At 38.5% G+C, this 27575-nt stretch overlaps 1 protein-coding gene across 3 annotated transcripts; it reads left to right on the top strand.

Annotated features, from left to right (window-relative positions):
• Positions 1–1708: 1708 nt before the first annotated feature.
• Positions 1709–27130, top strand: TLR3 (toll like receptor 3). 3 transcript variants are annotated; one of them, XM_081220846.1, is made up of 7 exons: positions 15768–15790; positions 17009–17100; positions 17846–18297; positions 19803–19994; positions 22422–24274; positions 24511–24679; positions 26457–27130. In XM_081220846.1, the coding sequence occupies exons 3-7, from the start codon at positions 17854–17856 to the stop codon at positions 26469–26471; spliced, it is 2673 nt and encodes an 890-aa protein (XP_081076972.1). In that variant the 5' UTR covers positions 15768–15790; positions 17009–17100; positions 17846–17853; the 3' UTR covers positions 26472–27130. The 3 variants fall into 3 exon arrangements, with proteins under 3 accessions (XP_081076973.1, XP_081076972.1, XP_081076971.1); XM_081220847.1 differs by lacking the exons at positions 17009–17100; positions 26457–27130 and adding an exon at positions 1709–1791 and having other exon boundaries at positions 15699–15780; positions 24511–25635; XM_081220845.1 differs by lacking the exons at positions 15768–15790; positions 26457–27130 and having other exon boundaries at positions 24511–25635.
• Positions 27131–27575: the final 445 nt, after the last annotated feature.

Below are 27575 nucleotides of genomic sequence, written 5' to 3'. Positions count from 1 at the left end.
CACCACAATGAGAAGCCTGCTCACCACAACGAAGAGTAGCCCCTGCTCGGCGCAACTAGAGAAAGCCGACGCGTAGCAACAAAGACCCAATGCAGCCAAAATGAAATACATAAATAAATAAATTTATAAAATAAAAAAAGAAGTAAATATGCTTTTGTACATACTCGATGCCTATTTTAATGGACTGGCACATGATGGGAGAAACTTTTCTCCCAACATTTAATATAAATAGTGGGAAACAGGTAGAGAAATTATTTCTCTACATTGCAGAACATCAGTTATCTGTTGGTAAAGGCTGGGTGGAGGTGACCAGCAGGCTCAACTCTGTAATGTTTTTATTTGCATCTAAGACTGTTGACCCATGGAGTATCCTCTGAAGAATTAAAGCCATTTCATTTCCTATGTTTCCCTGATACTCCCCAACGATCCAAGTTACCAGTTCAGTTTTATTTTTACAAACTTACTACTCAGATTCAAATTTCCTTTGCAAGCTGAGATGAATCCAAATCTGCCATTTCAATAAGTATCGCAGTTAATCTATTTTAGTGAGCAGAAATGTAAGGCATGTAAGCCAGAGATAAATGTGGAAAACAAAATACAGAAACACTAGCAATTAAAATGACACAGCAGGGGAGCAATGGGAGAGCAACAGGAAAGATTACACGAATGAATTAATTTGAAAGGGAGGAATTTGAATGAGGGCCCTACATTCAATTACTGGCAAAGGATGATTAAATGATCAGGACAAGCAAATAGAATGGGAGGTAGGGGGTCGGGTGGGGCAAGAACAGGAAAGTAAGTATTAGAGGTGGAAGAGGTCAAGGGAGCTAGTCCTTCATCCAGTTAGCAATTCCTTCATTGACTGAACAAGTGCTTATTTAGAATAAACTTTGTAGAAGGTTATGTGAGAGATGAAATACAGGAAACAGAAGGAAGAAGAACAAAGGGATAAACTGGTCTTGACCAAGGATTATGGGCTCTTTAAATTGGGAAAGTGAGGGTAGAATAATCTGATTCAATTCCTCTGTCACAGGAGGGAACTAATGAAAAGTTGTGTTCTTCTAGGCAAGGATGTAGATAAGAGAGTTGAAGTTGTAGAAAAAGGGAGCAATGTACATGGAAGGCTGGGGGAAAATGGGAGGGAGCAACACCTGTGCTACGGACAGGCAGGCTTACTGTTGAACTTGACCCAGTGAAGGGGAAGGGAAGGATGCTGAAGACAGAGGTTGGCCACAAACACAACATACCAGCCTTCCAGAATTTAGAAGAGAAGCAGCCCAGCATATGGATGTAAAGCAAATGTAGACATCAGTCCCTGGAGTTTCCAGAGACATGGGAATATTGGCCCTGTGCACGCTGCACTTACACCTGGACAACCAGTGGGAAAACCCTCTCTTTTTTCTACCACTGCAAGGGAGCCCAAATCTCTACGCTGCTGCAGGTCCAAACAAGGAAAACAGAGAAAAGGAAAGAGGGCAACAAAGAGCAAACTCAAGGGTCTAAGTACTCTAATCTCTGAGTAGCCTATTCAGTCACTGAATCTTAAAAAGAAATTTAATTTTGCCAGTGTTTAGAATTTTCACGTAAATGAAAAAAAAATTGATCTCTTCGCTCCATCTAGCGGTGCATCTTGAAATGACATGCTCCTCGACGCCTCTCACAACCCGAAGGAACTGCAGTGATTCACAACCACAGAACCGGAAGTTGAATGAGGGACACGGTCGGATGAGCCTCTTCTGCTGCATAACCCTGAGAAGTGCTCCAAAGCAGATCGTGCATTCCACGCACCAGGTGAGTTTTCTCCATGGTATCCAAGGATATCCCCAAATCTGAGGCAAGGCAGTAACTGTGATCCAATTACTGACTTGGAAGTTCAGATACAGGACACGACTCTAGATCCCAGTGCAATGAGAATAAACATAGCCTACGGGTTAACTTGAGCATCAGCAACTATGTCGTAGATTATAGAGAATTATGTGTAATTCTAGAAGGAAGGACGAAAGGGAGGAGATAGAGCATATCATACCTATGTATATAACCGTATCTGGTAAAAACAAACGAATACATTGAGTAAAATATAGAGTCATAAGGCTATTTAATTGTAATAAGCATATTGCTAAAAAGTATTAAATAGGAAAGTAAAATTATCACCAAGAGATGTTAATAATAATGACCATTCATTGAATATTTACTATATGCCAGACATGAACATACACTATTTTATTTAATCCTTACAATAGTCCTCTAAAGTAGGCATCACTATAACTGTTATTCAGATGCAGAAACTAAGGCCACCCAAGGTCACACATAGTCATTAACTGACAGAGCCATGATGCAAACCTCAATCTTTCTGACTGAGGTTAAAAAACTCTGGTTCTCACTGCTGCGCTATGCTGCCTCTTTCTGTCAGAAATGCTTTGCATTCATGACTTAAGTATAAATCTAAAAACTCAACTTCCTCTTTATCTGTTTCCTATTTCCTTAATCTGTTACCTATCATTTTCATTAGACTAGTGTAAAACTATATCCAGAAGTGATCATTTGATGTCGTGAAGAGTGCAATGCAGCTGAAATGATCATTGAAAACCTGGACCGCACCTAAATTGTGAGGCAAAGGAAGAATATTTTCATAACTTCATATCTCATTTGCACATGCCGAGGTGCAGATCTCTGCATCTGATTGGCTGGTAGTACCGGGAACTAACATTATCAACACATCAATCGTGTGAGAAGCAGGTACCTTACAAATGAGTCTTTTCTCCAGAAACCTTGACTCACTGACCCCATGAAGCAACAGCGGATCTGCAGTCTCAACACAAAAGAGAAGATTGTCAAATTCTCTCCTTGCTTAGCAAATTAGCCAATTCCTAAGGATCTTGTCCCTTTTGCTATGCCTCATCAAGAACTTTCCAAAAACGTAAACCAAAAAATGGGAGAAATGTTCTCTCAAGTTTCATTTGATTGGTTCACAAACACTCTTTAAATGGTCTTAAGTTAATTACATTCCTGCTGAGAAGAATTTTGTTCTGTACATGGACCAACCATTCCATAATGCTCTGAGTCATTAAACCCCTCAAATTTTGGGGAAAAAAAGAAACATTTTCTCTGTGAGTGGATGTAAAAGAGCGTTGGGCCAAAGTAGCATTTTTTTAGGTCTCCAGAGCATCCTAGAATAGTTTTATTTAGGATGAAAGTATGTTTATTGCTAAAGTAGTCAAGCTTGATAGTAGACCTTTTATGGCAGCGAAATGTTAAAAGATCTCATCTACCTCTTCTAAAACTTTATAGTTGATTTTTCTCATACTTTAACGGTAAAGACATTGGTAAATTCAAGTCAGTAAGAAAACAAAGAAAGGGTTATTTCTTTAATATTCCTGGGTTTATATGAGGGGGAATTTTAGGGCTCTGGCTGAATGTAAACTTCCACATCCATAAGCTGAAAGTTGACTTAGGTTTGTCAAATGCCACATCCCTCTAATTTCTTCTGCGTGGATGCTTATATGATGCTGGTCTTATGGATGTTGATAGCTTATCTTCACCCTCTGATACTTTGCCAACTAGTTTTATTTTTGATGCGGTCCATGGATTGGGGGTTTTGCTATCTAATTGCTCTATCTGCTTTTAATGTGATGACTCAGGGAGGATCAAATACTGTCTGCTGCCACTGCCGTATCTTCAAGGGCTGTGCATCTTAATAGTCATTCTTTATTACAAAAACAGAGCATGGGCATGATAAAAGTTTAAACAACATGGAAGAGTTTACTATGAAAATTAAATCCTTTTTCCTTTCCATACATACCTGGAGTTTTCCCACCCCAGCTCTCTGGAAGTAACTACTATTCACAGAATCTTATGTAACTTCCTAGACCTTTTCTAAGAATATAAAAGAATATAGTTTAGAGATATAGGTATTTTTTCTCTTTTTACACAAATGGGGTCACACTATACATTATTTTGCAATTTGGCTATATCACTTAACAACATAACTTGAAAATCTTTCTAAAATGGTAAATGTATATATACCTACCTCATTTTTTTTTTATACCTACTTCTTTTTTTTTTTTCTTTGCGGTACGCGGGCCTCTCACTGTTGTGGCCTCTCCCGTTGCGGAGCACAGGCTCCGGACGCGCAGGCTCAGTGGCCATGGCTCACGGGCCTAGCCGCTCTGCGGCATGTGGGATCTTCCCGGACCGGGGCATGAACCCATGTCCCCTGCATCGGCAGGCGGACTCTCAATCACTGTGCCACCAGGGAAGCCCCCTACCTCATTTTTAACTGCTCTGCAAGTATTCTGTTTATTGAGTTAGCAAATAGTATTGGTCAATACCATATTGGTACAGTGAAAGTTTTTTTAACATAATGTTTTCATCGTTTTGGAGAATGTATTAGGGGCCAAATTCCCTGAATGAAATTAAAGAGTATGGAGTGGAAAAGCCTTTCTAAGCAAGAAACAAAATTTAGACGCTGTGAGCAGATGGATAAATATGATTTTACTAAACTTTTTTATGGCCTAAAACAACACTAAAAAAAAAAATTAAGACAGATAACAAACCAGGTAAAAATGACAGGGTGTATAACAAAAAGTTAATTTTCTTAATATTAAAAAACTTACAAGGGAGTTCCCTGGCAGTCCAGTAGTTAGGACTCAGCGCTTTCACTGCTGCGGGCCCAGGTTCAGTCCCTGGTGGGGAAACTAAATCCCACAAGCCACACAGCACAGCCCAAAACAACAAAAAGCAAAAAACCCAAAAAAAACAAAAACGAAAACAAACAAAACCTTACAAGTAATAAGAACAATATGTAAAAACAGTAGGAAAACTGGAAAAAGACAATCAGATACTTTAGTGAAAAACAAATAGAAATAAACAAAGATGAAAAAATGCTCAGCTTCACTCATAACATTTAAAATACGCCATCAAACAGCAAGATGCTATTTTCCATTTATCAAATTGTCAAAGTTTAAGTATCCTTGAGACTATCTGAAAGCAGGAACGCTCAAGATCTATTTGGCAGGAATATAATATGGTGATTGATATGACATTTTGGATGAAGATTGAACAATAACTATCAATGTTAACAGCATACCCTTACTTTAAAACATACACTTTCAAGTCTCTTCATATCTTCAAGTAGAGTCTTTATCATTGATATCTCCTTAATCAGTCTCGCCTTTGATGTGCTGGTGGTGTGCCCTGGGACATATGGGCACTGGCTATAACAGTATCTGAGTGCCACCAGATGGTGATTTTACAGATAAAATCAGGTACTATTTTCCTAGACTGTATCTAAGCCTACTCCTTGAGAAACACGACAGTGTTAATCTGATGCAATTCTTCTTACATGCTAACAAGCTGTTGTACACAATTAATTTGTTTTGAGTGTTCAAAACTCAGAGGTACAGCCTATCTAGTTTTCTTATAAGAATTACTTGATTTATCTTGGGCTTCCCTGGTGGCGCAGTGGTTGAGAGTCCGCCTGCCGATGCAGGGGACACAGGTTCGTGCCCCGGTCTGGGAAGATCCCACATGCCGCGGAGCGGCTGGGCCCGTGAGCCATGGCCACTGAGCCTGCGCGTCCGGAGCCTGTGCTCCGCAACGAGAGAGGCCACAACAGGGAGAGGCCCACGTACCACAAAAAAAAAAAAAGAATTACTTGATTTATCTTAATAGTAAAAACAATAGCTATAATTTATTGAGTACACTCTATGTGCCAAACTGTTAGTTTAATTATCCCTAATCTTCACAATAATTCTGTTAGTTGGTTATATTATCTCTAATTGACAGAGGAGGAAATTCGTGCACAGATGAAAAAAATTGTCAGAGATCATAAAGCTAGTAAATGTCTGAGTCATGATTTGAATTTAGGTTTGATTAGCTCCAAAGTATAGCCATATTTGCCTTTCTCAATAGTTGGGAATCATATTTTGGAACTTACATGTGGTAAGATACCTACTTTTGTTATTGGTTAGACTTACTAAGTTTTTTATTCTTTTTGATGCTATTGTGAATGAATTTTTTTTCTTTTTTTTTTTTGCCTCGCGGCTCACGGGATCTTAGTTCCCCAACCAGGGATTGACCCATCACCAACCAGACTGACAATGGAGGCAGAGGGCACCTAGTCTTTGGCTAAATTAGAGCACCTGCCAACAGACTAATGCTGAAGCTCCAGCATCAGACAAGGATATTTCAGTTGCCTAACCACCTGACACCCTGTTAACCACATGCATCCAAATCAGGCCATTGGATTTAAATCCTATTTGCAGTAAAGTCTCTCATCATCTATCTGGGCAAAACCTTGGATTATTGGGGGCTTTTAGATTCAGCCACCCTTAATTAGGATAGTAATTGTGCAATTGCCAGTTGGGTTCCAAAGCTTTGGTCCAATTACAAAAGATCACCAATACTGGCATCACTTTTGCTAGCTGTGATGCACCCAGAGAGCCCCTTGATTTAAAAGATATTTACAAGCTCCCAAGCCCAACATAGCCTTCAACTTCTATGAGGGGCTCAACCTTGTTATGACACCATATGGTCACAAAAACATGACCTACATCAACCCAAGTGGGTGTCCATGTGGGAAGGATATCCTGGTCCCACATCCAAAACAGCATTGCCCTGGCCCAGGAGCTTGCTGCTAAAAATAACATTGCCCTCCACAACAGATATAACTTCATCCCGGACTCTCAGATCATTGCCATGGCTAATCTCTCGAAGGTGCCCACAAATTGGACATGGGACATTGATTGCTTTCTTCCTCTGATACTAGAGATGCTATTACAGTTCCTGACCTCACTGTCTGCTCACTCCATGATCCTCGTATACACCTTGCTCGCTGCCAAAACCCCTACACTCCCGTGCCTCAAGGGAAAACTTATCAAGGTTACTACTAACTGTGCCATTCTAAATATAAATGAAAATTATTAGTCCAATGCTCGACTCCCCGGGGAGAGGCCTCCCACTTTCCAGTGCCTTCTCTTACTCTCTCTCCCAGCTTTCCACCACGACTTCCCACTCTGCATTCTGACCACCCCTTCCCTTTGGTTATAAACAAATACCATTAACATATACCATTTACATATACCTTCCTAAATGATTAATTTATACCCTCCAACAATGTAACTGCCAGACCCCCCACCTTGACCCAAGAAATACACCAAGATATTATTGTCACAAAAATTACAACTCATATTTTAACACACTCTTTAACTCCACCAAGATATTTTTACAGACTCCAGAAATTTCAATTCTGTTTTCTTGGCTGATACCATATAAATGAGGAACTTGGTGATAGTCTGGCCACCAAGACTCCCTTGTACTTCTTTTCTTTTTTTCTTTTCTTTTTTTAACATCTTTATTGGAGTATAATTGCTTTACAATATTGTGTTAGTTGCTGCTGTATAACAAAGTGAATCAGCTATATATACATACATGTATCCCCATATCTCTTCCCTCTTGCTTCTCCCTCCCACCCTCCCTATCCCACCCCTCCAGGTGGTCACAAAGCACCGAGCTGATCTCCCCGTGCTATGCAGCTGCCTCCCACTAGCTATCTATTTGGGTAGTGTAAGTCCATGCCATTCTATCTCTTCATCCCAGCTTACCCTTCCCCCTCCCCGTGTCCTCAAGTCCATTCTCTACATCTACATCTTTATTCCTGTCCTGCCCCTAGGTTCTTCATAACCATTTTTTTCCTTTAGATTCCATATATATGTGTTAACATACAGTATTTGTTTTTCTCTTTCTGTCTTACTTCACTCTGTATGACGGACTCTAGGTCCATCCACCTCACTACAAGTAACTCAATTTCGTTTCTTTTTACGGCTGAGTAATATTCCATTGTATATATGTGCCACATCTTCCTTATCCATTCATCTGTTGATAAACACTTAGGTTGCTTCCATGTCCTGGCTATTGTAAATAGAGCTGCAATGAACATTGTGATACATGACTCTTTTTGAATGATGATTTTCTCAGGGTATATGCCCGGTAGTGGGATTGCTGGGTCATATGGTAGTTCTATTTTTAGTTTTTGAAGGAACCTCCATACTGTTCTCCATAGTGGCTGTATCAGTTTACATTCCCACCAACAGTGCGAGAGAGTCCCCTTTTCTCCACACCCTCTCCAGCATTTATTGTTTGTAGATTTTTTTTTTTTTCTTTTTTGCGGTACGTGGGCCTCTCACTGTTGTGGCCTCTCCCGCTGTGGAGCACAGGCTCCGGACACGCAGGCTCAGCGGCCATGGCTCACAGGCCCAGCCACTCCACGGCATGTGGGATCTTCCCGGACCGGGGCACGAACCCGTGTCCCCTCATCGGCAGGCAGACTCTCAACCACTGCGCCACCAGGGAAGCCCTGTTTGTAGATTTTTTGATGATGGCCATTCTGACTGGTGTGAGATGATATCTCATTGTAGTTTTGAGTTGCATTTCTCTAATGATTAGTTATGTTGAACATCCTTTTGTGTGTTTGTTGGCAATCTGTATATCTTCTTTGGAGGAATGTCTATTTAGGTCTTCTGCCCATTTTTGGATTGGGTTGTTTGTTTTTTTGATATTGAGCTGCATGAGCTGCTTGTAAATTTTGGAGATTAGTCCTTTGCCAGTTGCTCCATTTGCAAATATTTTCTCCCATTCTGAGGGTTGTCTTTTCATCTTGTTTATGGTTTCCTTTGCTATGCAAAAGCTTTTAAGTTTCATTAGGTCCCATTTGTTTATTTTTGTTTCTATTTCCATTTCTCTAGCAAGTGGGTCAAAAAGGATCTTGCTGTGATTTATGCCATGGAGTGTTCTGCCTATGTTTTCCTCTAAGAGTTTTTTTTGTTTTTTGTTTTTTGATTTTTTTGTGTGGTACGCGGGCCTCTCACTGTTGTGGCCTCTCCCATTGTGGAGCACAGGCTCCGGACGCGCAGGCTCAGCGGCCATGGCTCGCAGGCCCAGCCGCTCCGCGGCATGTGGGATCTTCCTAGACTGGGGCACGAACCCGTGTCCCCTGCATCGGCAGGTGGACTCTCAACCACTCGCCACCAGGGAAGCCCTCCTCTAAAAGTTTTATAGTGTCTGGCCTTACATTTAGATCTTTAATCCATTTGGAGTTTATTTTTGTGTATGGTGTTAGGGAGTGCTCTAATTTCATTCTTTTGCATGTGGCTGTCCAGTTTTCCCAGCACCACTTACTGAAGAGGCTGTCTTTTCTCCATTGTATATTCTTGCCTCCTTTATCAAAAATAAGGTGACCATATGTGTGTGGGTTCAGCTCTGGGCTTTCTATCCTGTTCCATTGATCTATATTTCTGTTTTTGTGCCAGTACCATACTGTCTTGATTACTGTAGCGTTGTAGTATAATCTGAAGTCCAGGAGCCTGATTCCTCCAGCTCTGTTTTTCTTTCTCAAGATTGCTTTGGCTATTCGGGTTCTTTTGTGTTTCCATACAATTTGTGAAATTTTTTTGTTCTAGTTCTGTGAAAGATGCCATTGGTAATTTGATAGGGATTGCATTGAATCTGTAGATTGCTTTGGCTAGTATAGTCATTTTCACAATGTTGATTCTTCCAATCCAAGAACATGATATATCTCTCCATCTGTTTGTATCACCTTTAATTTCTTTCATCAGTGTATTATAGCTTTATGCATACAGGTATTTTGTCTCCTTAGGTAGGTTTATTCCTAGGTATTTTGTTCTTTTTGTTGCAATGGTGAATGGGAATGTTTCCTTAATTTATCTTTCAGATTTTTCATTATCAGTGTATAGGAATGCAAGAGATTTCTGTGCATTAATTTTGTATCCTGCTACTTTACCAAATTCATTGATTAGCTCTAGTAGTTTTCTGGTAGAGTCTTTAGGATTCTCTATGTATAGTATCATGTCATCTGCAAACAGTGACAGCTTTTCTTCTTCTTTTCTGATTTGCATTACTTTTACTTCTTTTTCTTCTCTGATTGCTGTGGGTAAAATTTCCCACACTATGTTAAATAATAATGGTGAGAGTGGGCAACCTTGTCTTGTTCCTGATCTTAGTGGAAATGGTTTCAGTTGTTCACCATTGAGAACGATGTTTGCTGTGGGTTTGTCATATATGGCCTTTATTATGTTGAGGTTAAGTTCCCTCTATGATTACTTTCTGGAGGGTTTTTATTATAAATGGGTATTGAATTTTGTCTAAAGCTTTTTCTGCATCTATTGAGATGATCATATGGTTTTTCTCCTTCAATTTGTTAATATGGTGTATCACATTGATTGATTTGCATATATTGAAGAATCCTTGCATTCCTGGGATAAACCCCACTTGATCATGGTGTATGATCCTTTTAATGTGTTGTAGGATTCTGTTTGCTAGTATTTTTTTGAGGATTTTTGCATCTATGTTCGTCAGTGATATTGGCCTGTAGTTTTCTTTCTTTGTGACATCTTTGTCTGGTTTTGGTATCAGGGTGTTGGTGGCCTCGTAGAATGAGTTGAGGAGTGTTCCTCCTTCTGCTATATTTTGGAAGAGTTTGAGAAGGATAGGTGTTAGTTCTTCTCTCAATGTTTGATAGAATTTGCCTGTGAAGCCATCTGGTCCTGGGCTTTTGTTTGTTGGAAGATTTTTAATCACAGTTTCAATTTCAGTGCTTGTGATTGGTCTATTTATATTTTCTATTTCTTTCTGGTTCAGTCTCAGAAGGTTGTGCTTTTCTAAGAATTTGTCCATTTCTTCCAGGTTGTCCATTTCATTGGCGTATAGTTGCTTGTAGTAATCTCTCATGATCCTTTGTATTTCTGGAATGTCATTGTTACTTCTCCTTTTTCATTTCTAATTCTATTGATTTGAGTCTTCTTCCTTTTTTTCTTGATGGGTCTGACTAATGGTTTATCAATTTTGTTTATCTTCTCAAAGAACCAGCTTTTTGTTTTATTGATCTTTGCTATTGTTTCCTTCATTTCTTTTTCCTTTTTTTCTGATCTGATCTTTATGATCTCTTTCCTTCTGCTAACTTTTGGGTGTTTTTGTTCTTCTTTCTCTAATTGCTTTAGGTGTAAGTTTAGGTTGTTTATTTGAGATGTTTCTTGCTTCTTGAGGTAAGATTGTATTGCTATAAACTTCCCTCTTAGAACTGCTTTTGCTACATCCCATAGGTTTTGGGTTGTTGTGTTTTCATTGTCATTTGTTTCTAGGTATTTTTTTATTTCCTCTTTGATTTCTCCCTTGTACTTCTTTTCTTCCTTTCTACTCTCATGATAAATTGTTTTCTATTCAGTTTAGGGCAAATTATGCCCAGTGTCTAGAAGCCCTCAAATATCCCCCAAAAACTGAACTCAAAACTAATGTCAAGACATCAAGGGGTCAATTGTAATATAGCTTTAAAAAATGCTCTCTTGACCCAGTTTTGAGGTCCTGGCCAGGGGTCGGTCAGCTTCTCTTCTTAAAGAACTTACTCATTTCCCTTGTGGGCCTTTCACACTCCAGGCCATAGGTAATTTAAACAGAAAGAAATGTTACCATTTCTTTTGAAATGGTATTGATGTTAAAGTGTACTTTCAACTCTTATATAGGCCTATTTCTAGGTAAAGTAAAGAATAAGATTAACATTTTATACAGGCTGTAAACTCTGGCTTACAGCTTTCTGAATTTCCCTAGGTTTATGTACTTTTTCTCCAAATCTTTAGGCTAGTAAACCTCCCCCTCCCCACCTTCCTTCCACTTTTACTTCTCATTTTTTAAGGACCAGTTCTCATATTCTTATTATAAATCCTCCCAGATACAGATACAGCTTCCTGTTAGGAGAAAAGCAAGAAGCATGTTCAAAAGCAACTGCCTATCCTTTTCAACACTGGACACTCTCTTTAATTTTCTGTGTTGATTCAAAATTTGCATTATAAAATGGAGATCGACCTGCATGAGCATTAAACTGTCACCAATGACCAGTTTAATCTGATTACAGTAAATTATTAGCTGCTTTTGATACTTTGAACTTCTTTGTGTTAAGTGTGATTGTTAATGGCTTTGTTTGACTTTTATGACTCCATTCACTGGATGCCCAGTAGGCATCAGTTCATTCAAATTTAATTAGGATATTTAAAGTGTAGGATGATATCATATTGTATATCAACTATACTCCAATTTAAAAGAAAGGGAAAAAAGTAAGAATAGCAAGGGCAAATGCTCTTAACAGCAGGTTTTGATTTGAAATCAAGCTGCTCCTCACATAGACAGGGGTAGTACTATGGGGTTATTTATTTAATCATGACTCTGTAGAACAATTCCAGGAGGCCAATGTACTCATAATAAATACCGGGAAAATGTCCAAGTTGAAAGTAAATAAATAAATAGAAAGAAAGTAGGATGATAGTGAAGTTTGGTCTGGAATTTTATTTTATTCTATTTTGTTTATTTTTTGCTGTGCCACGCGACATGCGGGATCTTAGTTCCCTGACCGGGGATCAAACCCATGCTTCCTGCAGTGGAAGTGTGGAGTGTTAACCACTGGACCTGGAATTTTATTTTTCATATTAATAAATGAATATCAAATTTAAGGCACAGAGTTTGAAGAGACCTTCACCATATCCTGAGACTGTCAGTGAAGGAGAGTGAGACCCACTCACACGAACCTACCTCCCAGATTTACAAGAGAGAGGAAGATATCACCACTTTTCATCTACCACATAAAAGTACGAAAAAATAGAAAATAAGGAAAAGCTCAAGTTAAGCTAGAAGCTCTGTGTGTCAAATGTTGGTTTCTTTTTCAGAGGGGAAGTTCAAGTTCAGTCCTGCTCAGTGGACATGAGTGAGAGTAACAGGAGGGGCACAGTGTTTTTCTTCTCATTAAAGTTCTTGCTGAGTTTGTTGTCTGGCTGACAACAAACTTAATTTAAACCAGCTGAAGCTCAGTGAGCAGAAATGGAAATGACACTGGCAAGAGGAATTGCACCTTTACTTTAGAGAAAGAGTTCACAAAGAAAAAAGAAAAAGAGATGCCTTCTGGAATTTCAGACAGTTCAGAGCAGGACCATGTCCTTTCTGAATGGTGGCTGTGAAGGGAGACGGGTCAGCACAGTTCAAAATGATGGTCTATCTGATGTAACTGTTTATCTAGGTCCATACTATACTCATGACATTGTAAACCCATGAGAAGTTTTTGTTTGTCCATTTTGGAATCATAGTTAACATACAGTATTATATTAGTTTCAGGTGTACAACATAGTGATTCGATATTTTTATACATTATGATCACCACAATAAGTCTAGTTACCATCTGTCACCATGCAAACTTGTTCCAAGATTATTGACTGTATTCTTTATGCTGTACATTACACACCTGTGACTTATTTATTTTGTAGCTGGAAGTTTGTACTTCTTTATCCGCTTCACCTACTTCATCTGTTCTCCCGCCTTCCCCCGTCTGGCAACTACCAGTTTGTTCTCTGTATCTATGAGTCTGTTTCTGTTTGGCTTGTTTGTTTGTTTCTTTCTTTGTTCTTGTTGTTTCGAGTCCACATATGGACATATATCATAGTTTTGATTTAATTGTCTTAAAAAAGGAAAAATAAACTTTTTCACTGTAGCACCTACCACCATAATAGCTAAATAAGTTAATGCATAATTAAGAAATGTACACTGGAGAGAAACTGACCTGTGTTGTATTTAGAAGCCAACATGAATTGAGGACTATTAATATCTGGATGAGAACTGGTATTATGCCTAAACTGATTATTGCATTATGAGACTACCAATAAAAATTATTTTTTGGAAGCCATTCTTTAGTTCAACCAACATTATGGAAAACCTGATATTTACAAGAAGTCCTAAGACATAAGAGATGGGTGTGTAGGGTTGTGGGGGGGAATGAATTTCATTTATCTGATGATACCTAATACATCACTCCAAAATTTTTGGTTTAAAACATGAGTCATTTATTTGTTCACTCCTCTGGAATTTTGGCAGGACTTGTGGGGACAGCTCATCTCTGCTGCATGGGGCATCAGCAGGGGTGACTCAACTGGGATTGGAAAATCCACTCCCAATATGGCTTACTCAATGGCTGTCTTCTGGGTGCTCAGTTGGAGCTATTGGCTAGACCCTCGGTTCTCCTCCGTTTTGCCTTGCACAAGGCTAGGCTGGGCATCTCACCACACAGCGACTGGGTTCTGAGAGGAAGAGGGACAGTCCTAATATGCAAATACTTATCCATCCTTGGCTTGCTGCATGCTTACTAATATCCCGTTGGCCAAAGCTAGTCACGTGGTCAAGTCCAGGGTCAATGTGGAGACCACACAAGGGTCTGAATACTGAAGAGCAGCCTGGTTCATTGGAGCCCAAAGTGACAGCCTACCGTGGAAGACTGGCCGGAGAGTCACACACAAAGAGCGCACCCTGTCCTGCCTTCAGGGGCTCACAGAGAAGAAACCTTTTGAATAGTAGTAACGTTTTACTGCACATCCCAGTGGGTAGATGTGGGGGACAGTCGTTTGCCTGCTTATGCCATTATATCATAGATGTGATGGCAGAATCAGAAAAGTGTAACCACAAGGTGGTCCAGCTAAGGCTGGAGCCCAGGAGAGGGCATTTTGCACCCTGATACCAGCGAACTTCTTGCTCTCAGTTCTGCAGTCACGTCAAGCTAATGACATGTTTGAACTGTTCCAGGCTGTTTTCTTACTTTACTTGTATAACGCATTAAGGCAACTTGCGGTATGTCCTCAGGCAAATCCCTCACCTAGCTCTGTTTCGTTTTCCTCACTTCTCAAACAGGGAGCTGGATTCAGTGATCTCTACAGTTCCTGCCAATTGTTATATTTTACTGTATAACATTATATGTTTTCCTGTGATGTTATATCAACAATGAAAACGTGTTACTTTTTTTTTTTTTTTTTGCGGTACACGGGCCTCTCACCGCTGTGGCCTCTCCCGTTGCGGAGCACAGGCTCCGGATGCGCAGGCTCAGCGGCCATGGCTCGCGGGCCCAGCCGCTCCGAGGCATGTGGGATCTTCCCGGACCAGGGCACGAACCCGTGTCCCCTGCATCAGCAGGCGGACTCTCAACCGCTGCGCCACCAGGGAAGCCCAAAATGTGTTACTTTTTTGACAAGCATGTTCCTTACACTAGTTGAAGGCAGTAAAGCTAATTGATAACTAAATAGTGAATCTGAACTCTCTCCAGGCTAATCAATTTTTTCCCTTACAGATTCCGACCATGTAAAGTGGAACAGCATGTGTTAGGACCGGCTCCTGGCTTTGCCAAGGCCAGCTCTTCCTCTGCTGTGAAACCTGGTGTCTTTGATCAAAAGGTTAATTTCTGCATTTTTTGTCTTACAAAGTTGCTAAGAAGATAAAGTGAGATAAGAGAAGTGAAAGTGCTTAGCTTTGATTAGGGACTGAGTTTTTTTTCTGTCCCTCTAACTGATTCTGACAGCCATGAATCAGGCTTTGGTTGAAAAAAAAAAATAGAGGAATTCGCTTTCAGTTAGATATTCATTAACCACTAGAGCCCTGCCCACATCGGCGGACGAGGTCTTAATTCTTTCAACTTTTCTCTGTTGCTAAATCTGTGACCCTCTTAAAACCCAAGGGACTGTACAGAAGAAGAAAAAACAAGACATTTTTAAGAAACAATTTAAAATACCTCTTGCTGAGATTGTGATTTTTTTCCTTTGCCCTTCTTAGAATGTACCAAGGAGAAAAGGTGTTTTTTTTTTTTTTTTAACTTTAGTTTCACTTTCCAGATTGCAGCAAACTTCCTCACTTCCCAGATGAAAACGACTGGATATGGACTAATGAAAAAAGGAACGGTCAGCTGCCGTCAGAGTAAGTGAAGGTGTGTATTTTAAATTCTTCCTGGGATAGGATGTCTCATGTTGGGTACAGCTAGAATGCTTGTTGGCTTTAGCATTCTTTGATCTTTCTTGGATCTGGTGCTTGAGATGGAGTCAGAATCATTCCACATGGAGAGTAGAAAAAGGGGAGAGAATATAGGTGTGAGGAGACTTGTATCACAACTCAGAGGACAAGGAACAGCAACAGTTTCTCATTAACATGATAAAACATTTTATGCAGTATTTTTTTTTTCCTTTGTAGTGTTCTCTAACTGGGAAAGCACATTAGGGAAGCGATGGAAATGATTCGGCAACAGCCTTTTTTAAAAAATCACATCTTTGTCTCAAAGATGCAGAGGCCTGTGAGCTTTAAAGAGTTTATCTCCTTTTCTCAGTTTTCTTGGCTGGAGAGGAGACAGGGGCTGGCATTTTTTAATGGGCTTGACAAGGAGAAAACACTTCAGGTATTCCTAGGAGTAAGAAAATGGCTTTCTCTGGCCTCGTAAAGGAAAACAGAAGACGATGAGACATGGAAAGATCTTCAGATGTGTAGGAAGGTCAGAAATGAGCAAATATGGGCTGGGTGGCCTCGGGCGGTACTGGTTTCAGGAAGTTGGCTCCCAACTTTACAGTAGGATTATGTGTTAGTGTGTGTCTGCAGACAGATGTGCCTGCATAAATTTAGGGGAAAACATATTGTGAATTTACAAACCAAACTGTACAAGCCAAACTGCAAATAACGATTAAGCACCCTGGCAGCAGATGCCAGGTCCCAAACATGATGCAATATTGTCTTTTATTTGGACAAAGAAATGTGTAATCCTAGGTTTTCCAAAATTGCAAGGCCCAGTGAATCTACTTTTCATCTCTTTTTAACTTCCTTTGTTTCTGTTACGTCTCATGAAACATCAACTCTTCACTCCAATTTCATTCTCTCACTTTTTTTTGTTTGTTTTACTGTAGCACATTCTAGAATAACTTTTTCATGCAGATTGCCTACTTATAAACTTACTGAGTCTGTGCATATCTCAAAACGCTTCTTCCCCTTATCTTTAATTGTTCAGCCTCATATGAAATTTGGGGTTCAAAATTATTCCCCCTGCATGTTTTGAAAGCTTAGCACTGTTGTTTTCTAGTGGCTTATGTTGCTGATGAAAAGTTTTGTGGCAATCAGGATCTCTTTCCTCTGGAAGTAATTGATCATATGTTCTCCTTAAAAGGTTTTAGGATTTTTTTGGTGGATGGTCACAATTCTGACGTTTCAGAAGAGTCTGTGTCTTTTTCCTTTTTCACTCATCCTACCTGGCATTTGGTGAGTCTCTTCCATCAGGTGAAGTGTATCTTCATATCTGGGAATGTCTTTCAGTCCTTACATGTTTTGTAAATGGCTTAATCCTTCTCAGTAATTCTTATCTCTAGCTACAGCCCTTCCAGAAGAGTTAAATGTCACCTAGGCAAGGAGGAGAATATATTTCGGGGACTATGCCTGTGAGTTGGTACATAGAGGTAGTACCGTTATGGTACTGGAAAGAGAGTTTTCAGAATAGTCTTTAGAACTATAAAGAACAATAGATTAACAATAGATTGTAACAATAGATTAAATGAAATTTAAAAATAACTAAGGAAAAATGTGAAGAGGATGAGGAAACAGTATAATTAAGTTCCTCATCTTTCTGGTAGGAAGAAACTACTTAAAGTCCAGAAATGAAGAAGTAGAAACATAAGCATATTATTTAGGTTTGTGGAAGTGACCATGAGAATTAAAAGTAGAAACAGTCAAGAGGTTTACCTTGGAACGTTGCAGCTGGGGTGGAGGTGAAAAGCGAGGAGCGAGTTTGTTTTTTGATCCTTTTTTGTGCTGATTGAATGATTTCCATTTGATGTATTACTTGTATAATACGTACTTGTATAAATGTTACAAGTAATGAGATCACATTTGTTACAAATATTACATATATAGTCACATTTGTTACATATATTACAAGTAATAAACCAATGCATATGGAAGCACATGTTATTAATGCTGCCCATTACTTTGTATGTTTTTCTTTTATAAGGCAAAATCATGAGCAGGTATTTGCTTTATCATATCTACTCCGTTTTGGGACTGTTGCCCTTTTGGATACTGTGTACATCTTCTACCAACAAATGTACCGTTAGACATGAAACAGCTGACTGCAGTCATCTGAAGTTGACTCAAATACCTGATGACCTCCCAACAAACATAACAGTGTTGAATCTTACCCATAATCAACTCAGAAGATTACCACCTGCCAATTTTACAAGATACAGCAAACTTACTATCTTGGATGGAGGATTTAACTCCATCTCAAAGCTGGAGCCAGAATTGTGCCGAAGTCTCCCTTTGTTGGAAATTTTGAACCTCCAACACAATGAGCTCTCTCAGCTTTCTGATAAAACCTTTATCTTCTGCGTGAATTTGACTGAACTCCATCTAATGTCCAACTCAATCCAGAAAATTAAAAGTAATCCCTTTAAAAACCTGAAGGTAAGATGGAAATGAATATTTCCAGGTAAGAAATGAAAAATATGTTATCGAATATTGTTTTCAAGTCATTTATGCATCTTTAGACTTCATATCTAAATATCAAGGTGAAGAATAAGAAATCTGATCTACCCAAATGGGAAGGGGGGCTCCACACACAAATATGGCCATTATGATTGGAAATATTTTCAAGAGAGCAAATACCATAATTTTAAAGAACTCTCCTCTCTTGCATCCTTCCACTAGAAATAGAACTTAGATTCAAGAGGTAGAGACCAGAGAGGAATCAGAATATCCCATGAAGAATGGCAAATAAACTCTCCACACTGCTGATTTAGTACCTGCAATAATGAAAAAATATGTCGAGTCCAAATTCTAATTTAAATAAAATTAACAGATTGATGCATGATAAAGCCAGCTGTTCAGCTAAAAACTACATACTTTTGATTTAAGAAATCTTCTACAGTATTGCTTTTCAGTAGCTACCACCTTTATCTTGTCAGTACTTTGCTTGCATTTAAATCTGTGAAAAAATATGCTGGTGTCTTTAAATCTGAGGCAATTATTAAGTGCTTTTCTTATATCAAAGCTATTTTCAGAACTCTGTTTTCTTCATTTTGTGGGCTTATAAAAAACTGAGCATTCCTCGACCTCAAATACCAAGAATAATATACAAATTTAAATATTCTTAGAAACATTTATAAAATGATTTGCTTGCTAGCTAGGGATTTGAAATTCTTTCCTGTGCCTTCTTAGATTCTGATGTAGATGAAATGATGTCTTTGGGCACAAAGACCTCAAAATCTGGTTAATTGCTGGCAAAATGTTATTCTTATTTTTAAAACATAAATAGAAGTCTTAAGCTCTTTAATAGACATTACATAAGATATTGCCCTAACATATATCAGTTTTTCCTTACATTTTACCAGAGTGGAAGTTTACATGTTCAAAGGTAGCACAAAGTGACAAAACATCCTACAGCACAGACAAAACAAAAAAATAATATTCTGTACTAGTCATGATGCAAAATTTACATAACTAAAAATCTTTCTCAATATGAAAATCTTTTAAAAATTTCATGAACAGCAACATTCTCCTCATGCTTCTTAAGAAAATATTTCTTCATCATTTTTTTTGTTGTTTCAAGGTTGATGCATGACACTATGTTTGATAAGCCACATGAATATTTCTTACATCATAAATAAATGCTTATTATAAATAAATAAAAATTGCTTATATGAATATTCCTTACATCACGAATAAATAAGCTGAAGTCATTTTATTTTGGTAAGAGACATAAAGTGATTCTTTGAATTAAGAAACTAGTCTTTGTAGCAGTGGTATTTTTGATCACAACCAAGATTTTTTATTACTCCTACCGTCAGTTTTCTATAGAATAATAAAGATGTGACATTTTGCTGTCCAGTTATTTCTAAGATTCATGTACATTTAAAAGAACTATTTTTCATGGCAAGACTGTAACCTATATACATATTTTTTCCCCTCAGAATTTAATCAAATTAGACCTAGCTCATAATGGTTTATCATCTACTAAATTAGGAACTCAGCTGCAACTGGAAAATCTCCAAGAGCTTCTACTATCAAATAATAAAATTTCTGCACTAAGATGTGAAGAACTTGATTTCCTTGGCAACTCTTCTTTAAAAAGATTAGAGTTGTCATCAAATCAAATAAAAGAGGTAAGATAAAAAATCTTGTGTTGTACTTTTAAGTGCGGGCAGTCCCTAATTGTGTCACGTGGGTAAGAATCTAAAGGTAGAGTTAGAGAAAGAGGTGATAACCTTTGTCACGTCTTCTAGAAATCCTTCACACTTACTGCTTAGGGCCATTGATGTCATCCTCACAAGAAAGGGAGTTTGGTAGCAATTTGGAGCTGGAGCTCTGCTGTCAAACAGAAGTGGGTTAAAATCCTTGATCCATTACAGACCAGGACTTTGGCCTTGGGGAACTTAACCTCTCTGGGTCTAGTTTCCTTGCCTGTAAAGCGGAAATAATACTATATATTACACAAAATCCCTGGAAGAATTTAAATAGTATGATGGTTAAGAGCACAGGCTTTAGAGTTGGGTTAGCTGACTCCCTATCTGGCCTTTGTCTGTTAATAATTGTGCAATCGGGCAAATTATTCAAGTTCTCTCTGCTCCAGTTCCCTAGTTTTAAAATTGGTATAATAATAACACTTCCCCATAGGCTTCTGTGGCAAAGAATTTAGCACAGTGCCTGGCATTATAGGTAAGTGCTCGATAAACAATAACTAGCATTATATTTTTACAAACACCTTCCTATATAATGGAGTAAACCTAACCTTCTCTTTTTGGGTCCATGATCTTCAATTTGTTAATTAGTTTTGCATACAGGTGTGTCTGTATTTTATTCCTTTACAAGCCAAGAATAAGAATATTGAGAATTCTAAACAAAATCAGATTTTTAAAGCTATATTAATTTTCAGATTAAAAAATAGACTGTGAATGAAATTATCCTGAAATAATAATTAAATATTTTATGCAAGCTACTCAGGTTCATTTTTGAACAGCATTTGTTTTGTTGTTTAGAACATTTATTGTAGAAATATATAAATAAATGTAAAGTATATAAGTAATGAGGAGAAAAACAAAAATTATCCAAAAGCTCATAGTCCCAGGACAACCCATGTTAACATTTGGGTATGTTTGTCTCCAGCTTCTCTCCGTGTAATAAAAGAAAAAACAACAGCAACTGAAATTCATAGAGTACTTAACTGTGTAGCCAACAGTGTGACAAGTTCTTTTTTAATACAATTTTGTCTAGTCCTGTAACCAACTTATGCTTATCATCGTTTTACACAAGAGTAAATTGAGATGAAGAAAGAGTAAGGAACCTGTCCATAGCCTCCCAGGTGATGGACTGGTGACAGAGCTGGGTTTCTGGCAGTGTTAGGCCAGGGCCCCACTCTCTTAGCAGCTGTGCTGTGTTGCCTCTCTGAGGATGATGGTATATCCTGCCTTTTAAAAGTAATATCATAACACAGGCTTCCCTGGTGGCACAGTGGTTGAGAGTCCACCTGCCGATGCAGGGGACACGGGTTTGTACCCCGGTCTGGGAAGATCCCACGTGCCGCGGAGCGGCTGGGCCTGTGAGCCATGGCCGCTGAGCCTGTGCATCCGGAGCCTGTGCTCCGCAACAGGAGAGGCCACACCAGTGAGAGGCCCGCGTACCGCAAAAAAATAAAAAAAATTTTTTAAATAAAATAAAAGTAATATCATAACATGAATATCCTCCATGTCATTAAGAATTATTCACAAGCTTAATTTTAGTGACTGCAAAATAATCCTATCCTATAGATTTACCATAATTAATCTAATCATTTCCTGCTTTGTATTTTGACTCACTTTCTTCCACATTTCTCTCATGTCATCCATTGGCCCTAACATCTCACAAGTGACACAGTAGAAATCAGAGCCTCTTTGCTCTCCCAGGAGACTTGACCTCTACCCTCTCTGGATCCCTCCTGCCTCTGCTGTCTTGCTCCAGCGCTGAGTCTCATAGCAGCCAAGGCTTCTAGTGAGGGACTGGGGGGCGGAGCGGAAGGGAGCTGGAAACACGGTAATGAAATAGTCAGGAGAAAACCTTGGTGGGAAGACAGAGAGGATCGCTGGAGCTCAGAGTCATAGAAAGGAAAGTGCATGTCAATGTTTCATAGTAAAATCCACCCATTCATTCCAGAATGTTCACTGACAGCAGTGGTCACGAAAAGAGAAAAAGGATCTGCCCCAGAGGTGACTTTACAAATAGTTTATTAATTACAATAATACTCAGTGTGATGAAGTAAAAGTACCAGGAGACTTAACCTAGCCTGGGAGATCAGGGAAGACCCTCTGAAGAAGTGGCATCTAAGCTGATAGATGGATGCAGAGTAGTAGCCAGTGACCAGGGGAGTCAAGGGCTGGAGCAGGAGGTGGGTGATACAGGTACAGAGGAAGGAGCTGGGAGACAGAGGGATGGAGAGAAAACCTGGAGAAGGTGGTGAAAGAGGAAAGGGGATTGAGGAAAGAATATGCCTGTCTTTCAAGGGTCATACAGACTCGTTGTGTTTTGGTTATTAACCTCTTTTCCCGTCCCACTCTTAGTTCTCTCCAGGCTGTTTTCATGCAATTGGAAAGTTATTTGGCTTCTCTCTGAACAATGCCAAACTGAGCCCCAGTCTCATAGAAGAGCTCTGCTTGGAATTATCAAACACAAGCATTCAGAACCTGTCCCTGAGCAACAACCAGCTGTGCACAACCAGCAACACGACTTTTGTTGGGCTGAAGCAGACAAATCTCACAATGCTCGATCTTTCCTATAACAGCTTAAGTGTGATTGGTAATGATTCCTTTGCTTGGCTTCCACATCTAGAATATCTCTTTCTGGAGTATAATAATATAGAACATCTATCTGCTCGCTCTTTTTATGGGCTTTCCAATGTGAGATACCTGAATTTGAGACGATCTTTTACTAAACAAAGCATTTCCCTGGCTTCACTTCCCAAGATTGATGATTTTTCCTTTCAGTGGCTAAAATTTTTGGAGTATCTCAATCTGGAAGATAACAACTTTCCAGGCATAAAAAGCAATACTTTCACGGGATTGACAAGGCTGAGATACTTAAGTCTCTCCAACTCCTTCTCAAGTTTGCGAACTTTAACAAATGAAACGTTCTTATCACTTGCTGGTTCTCCGCTGCTCCTACTCAACCTAACAAAAAATAAAATCTCAAAAATAGAGAGCGGTGCTTTTTCTTGGTTGGGCCACCTAAATGTACTTGACCTTGGCCTTAATGAAATTGGGCAAGAACTCACAGGCCAGGAATGGAGAGGTCTAGAAAATATTGTTGAAATCTACCTTTCCTACAACAAATACCTAGAGCTGACTAGCAACTCGTTTGCCTTGGTTCCAAGCCTTCAACGACTGATGCTCCGAAGGGTGGCCCTTAAAAATGTGGAGAGCTCCCCTTCCCCTTTTCACCCTCTTTCTAACCTGACCATTCTGGATCTGAGCAACAATAACATAGCCAACATAAACGAGGAACTGTTGAAGGGTCTTGAGAAACTAGAAATTCTGGATTTGCAGCATAACAACTTAGCTCGCCTCTGGAAGCATGCAAACCCTGGCGGTCCTGTTCATTTTCTGCAGGGTCTTTCTCACCTCTGCATCCTTAACTTAGAGTCTAATGGCTTTGATGAGATTCCAGCAGAAATCTTCAAGGACTTACGCCAATTGAAGAGCATCGATTTAGGACTGAATAATTTAAATATCCTTCCACCATCTGTCTTTGATAATCAAGTGTTGCTAAAGTCATTAAGCCTTCAGAAGAATCTCATAACATCTGTTGAAAAGAATGTTTTTGGGCCAGCATTCAAGAACCTGAGTAATTTAGATATGAGCTTTAATCCATTTGACTGTACATGTGAAAGCATTGCCTGGTTTGTTAATTGGATGAATAATACCCATACCAACATCTCTGAACTATCAAGCCATTACCTCTGCAACACTCCACCTCAATATCGTGGTTTCCCAGTGATGCTTTTTGATATATCACCCTGCAAAGACAGCGCCCCATTTGAACTCCTTTTCATGATAAATACCAGTATCCTCTTGATTTTTATCTTTATTACACTCCTCATCCATTTTGAAGGCTGGAAGATATCTTTTTATTGGAATGTTTCAGTGCATCGAGTTCTTGGTTTCAAAGAAATAGACAGACAGCCAGAAGAGTTTGAATATGCGGCATATATAATTCATGCCTATAAAGATAGGGATTGGGTCTGGGAACATTTCTCCCCAATGGAAGAAGAAGATCATACACTCAGATTTTGTCTGGAAGAAAGGGATTTTGAGGCAGGTGTCCTTGAACTTGAAGCAATTGTTAATAGCATCAGAAGGAGCAGAAAAATTATTTTTGTTATAACACAGAATCTACTGAAAGATCCATTATGCAAAAGGTAGGTGAACACTCAAATCTGAAGTGTATTCTCGTTTTTAAATTGAGCTTTTAAATATGACTAGCATTATTACTCACAACTCAAAGTACTTTAAAAATAAAATTAAGAAGAAACGTAACCTGATTTTTAGTGACAGATTAAAGTTAATTACAAGGGAAAAGTTAATTTTAGAGCTTTGGGCTGTTAAAAACTGTATACTGATATATACCTTAATTCCATTATTTTTTTTAACTTAGATTCAAGGTGCACCACGCAGTTCAGCAAGCCATTGAACAAAATCTGGATTCCATTATATTGATCTTTCTTGAGGATATTCCAGATTATAAACTGAATCATGCGCTCTGTTTGCGAAGAGGGATGTTTAAATCTCACTGCATCTTGAACTGGCCAGTTCAGAAAGAACGGGTAAATGCCTTTCATCATAAATTGCAAGTAGCACTTGGTTCCAGAAATTCAGTACATTAAATTTATTTAAAGACTAAATTAAAGGAGTAACTTTCCTAATTTGAAAAAGGCCCATGGTAAATTTACATTTTACTTGACAATAATGTAAATCTGTTCATTCATATTTATAAATAAGAATACCACAAGTATCTCTCTTCTATGGAGATATATCTCCCTATTTCAGACCTTTCGTTACCAATCGAGTTAATTTGACCCAAAATGAACAGGTAAGAATATCCTTTACGAGTGAATACACAATTGGGTTACTGAGGCCTATCAAAACAAAGTTTTAAAGTATTCCTCATTTAAAGAAAAGTTAGAGGTATATGAGTGTTTGTGATAATTATATTTGGGTTTTTCTTCTGGATGCACTCAGAATAAAATATAACTTTTATGGGTACAATGCTACTTCAGTTGTGAAAGAGTAAAATATACAGCCATATTTTTAAAAGTTGAATTACAGCAATTTTTCAACTGAAAAGCTTTGTATTTTAGTGGTGCCTGTCACAGTGTTGATTTTGTTAAATGTTAAATACCATTTTAATATACATACTCAGGACAGAAAACGTTTTCACTTCATTTTGATTACTTAATAAATAAATATTTTAATAAATACTTATGTTTCCTGATATTTGGAATTCTGCTATATGAGGCATTAGAAGACACTATTCTTTTACTTAGAAGTATTGCAGGAAGGCTTAATTCCTAAAGGTTAATTAGTAGATTGGCTTTGTGGAAACAAAATACTGTCTTCCCCCGGTCACAGACTCAGGAGACGGCCCTGGCCAAATCACGTGGTTCTACTGGGATTTTTTTTTGACTGCTGATATTGAAAATTACAGTGATAAACAAAATCTTAACTATTTCCAAATCATTACTGATGATGATCCTGGTGTAATACATTCCCACAGTATATATTATTGTACCATAAAAAAGTAGGCTGTGTGTAAATCAGTCCTTATGATTATTTTAAGTTTTATTTTCATTTTACAATAAAAAGAGTCTGATTATTGGAAATAGACATGAATAGCTTTTTAAAACCTTTATACTTCTGGTATTCAAATATAAAGGAGAGTTGAAATGATCATGTTGAGATAATTTCTATACTTGAAGCATTCATTTGTCTGCTGAATTTAGGGAGCATTTGAGATGTCACACTTTGGAACTTTGATTTAAATAGTTCCGTATTCTCAGGGCTAAGTTCACATAATCCTAAAAAAACGTAATACCTGCTGTACAGCTGGTTCTGAAGGACTCTGCAACAACATGAATATACGGAGAACTCATTTTCAATCTCTCATTATACACCACCCTCACACTTGAGACGTGTGTTTTAGAGGTTTTTTTGTTAAGATTTGTTTTCTAACTGTGGAATAATCCTGTTTTATTTTGGCATCATAAAAATCACAACTAGTTTTTTCTTGATGCACTGTGTATATTATCTATCAATATTCTCAACCTCACTGAAATATTTCTAAATCTATTATTATTATTATGAATTTATCAATATATTGTCAGTTTGTGGAAAGCAGAGCAGGAAATAATTTTGCTTTCTTTCTCTTGTTTATTTGTTTATGAGGTAGTTGATTACATGGGCACAATTTAAATTGAGCTCAAATGTCATTTTTTTAGAACTTAATATTTATGAGGTTAGGCTACACAAGGGGTGGCCTGTTTAACTGAATATAACTAAAACTAGTAAAAGGCATAAGCCTTGACTTGTGTTTGACCCACACAGGAAGCAGCATCCTGAACTCTGCAGGCTATCCTCTCTAACTGTTCTCAGGAGGAGTCCATCTCCCTTGGGTTCAAGACAAAGGGAGTGCAGAAAACGATGTTTGTCTGACCTATTGGGTTTACACACGTGAACTGACTTGTCTGAATTCTCTCAGGATGTCATCAAGTAATCGGTTCACCCCAACTCCTTCCCGTTTTCACCTTTAAAACAAAATCCGGCTGAATCAACAACATGGAGTTTGAAATAAATCTAGGAATTTAGATTTTACCTAAAAATGCCACCTTTTAGGCTGTCATAAGAAGTAGATGCAATCAATTTGTTAGTGAGTTTTCAATGCCATTTATTTAACAATGTTTACTTTTCCCAATGTCTACCTTAGATTATTTGTAGAAAGGTCTCAGTAGTAAGTGATGGTGATCATGAGAAAATGTAAAGATGTTCCAACTCAAGAGCTCAAAATACATTTCTTGCGATCTGTAGAGACAGTGGGCATCAGAGATCTTTGGGGGGGTGATGAAAATGTTATAAAATTGGATTGTGGTAATGATTTCACAACTATGTAAATTTACTAAAAATCATTGAATCATACACTTAAAACAGGTGAATTTTTGGTACAAAATTATATATTAATTATATATTAATAAAGCTATCAAAAATTGTATTCATTGGGGAGCTAGCTACATGTGCCTAGCCTTGTGCTAACTAAGCACTACTGAGTATGATTGGATATGAAATGTATTGTAGGAAATGGGGCAGTAGGAGTTAGGGTGGGAAGGGATTCTTGGAGATAGACCTGGACAAGGAAGGCTCCATGGAAGAAGATCAGACCTTTCAAAGGCGGATAGGATTTTGGTGAGTGAGGAGGAAGATGGGAAGGAGGGAGGGAGACATGAGTCGGTGTTGGGAGACAGTGGAGATACCGTGGAGGATGGAACCATGTTGCAGAGGGCGTGGCAGAGGAGTTTAGATTTAAGGGGTGAGGTAGTTTGAAATTGTAACGTTATAGGTTTCTATTGGCAAAACCAGAAATTGTAATAAAACTCCCTCTTGGGTTCTGTTACTTAGATTTATGTGACACCTAGTTGAATAGAGGAGCATAACTTATCATTTCACAGTCCA

The sequence above is a fragment of the Mesoplodon bidens genome, assembly GCF_964165515.1.
Source record: "Mesoplodon bidens genome assembly, chromosome: 20".
Taxonomy (NCBI): domain Eukaryota; kingdom Metazoa; phylum Chordata; class Mammalia; order Artiodactyla; family Ziphiidae; genus Mesoplodon; species Mesoplodon bidens.
Note: the sequence above shows the minus strand (reverse complement) of the source record. Positions and strands in the feature narration are given on the sequence as shown.

Coding starts and splice junctions, on each gene's coding strand:
- TLR3 (XM_081220847.1), top strand. CDS start 1,726: ATGAGCCTCTTCTGCTGCATAACCCTGAGAAGTGCTCCAAAGCAGATC. Junction 15,781..17,845: donor AACGGTCAGCTGCCGTCAGA/GTAAGTGAAGGT, acceptor TTCTTTTATAAG/GCAAAATCATGAGCAGGTAT. Junction 24,275..24,510: donor AAAGATCCATTATGCAAAAG/GTAGGTGAACAC, acceptor TTTTTAACTTAG/ATTCAAGGTGCACCACGCAG.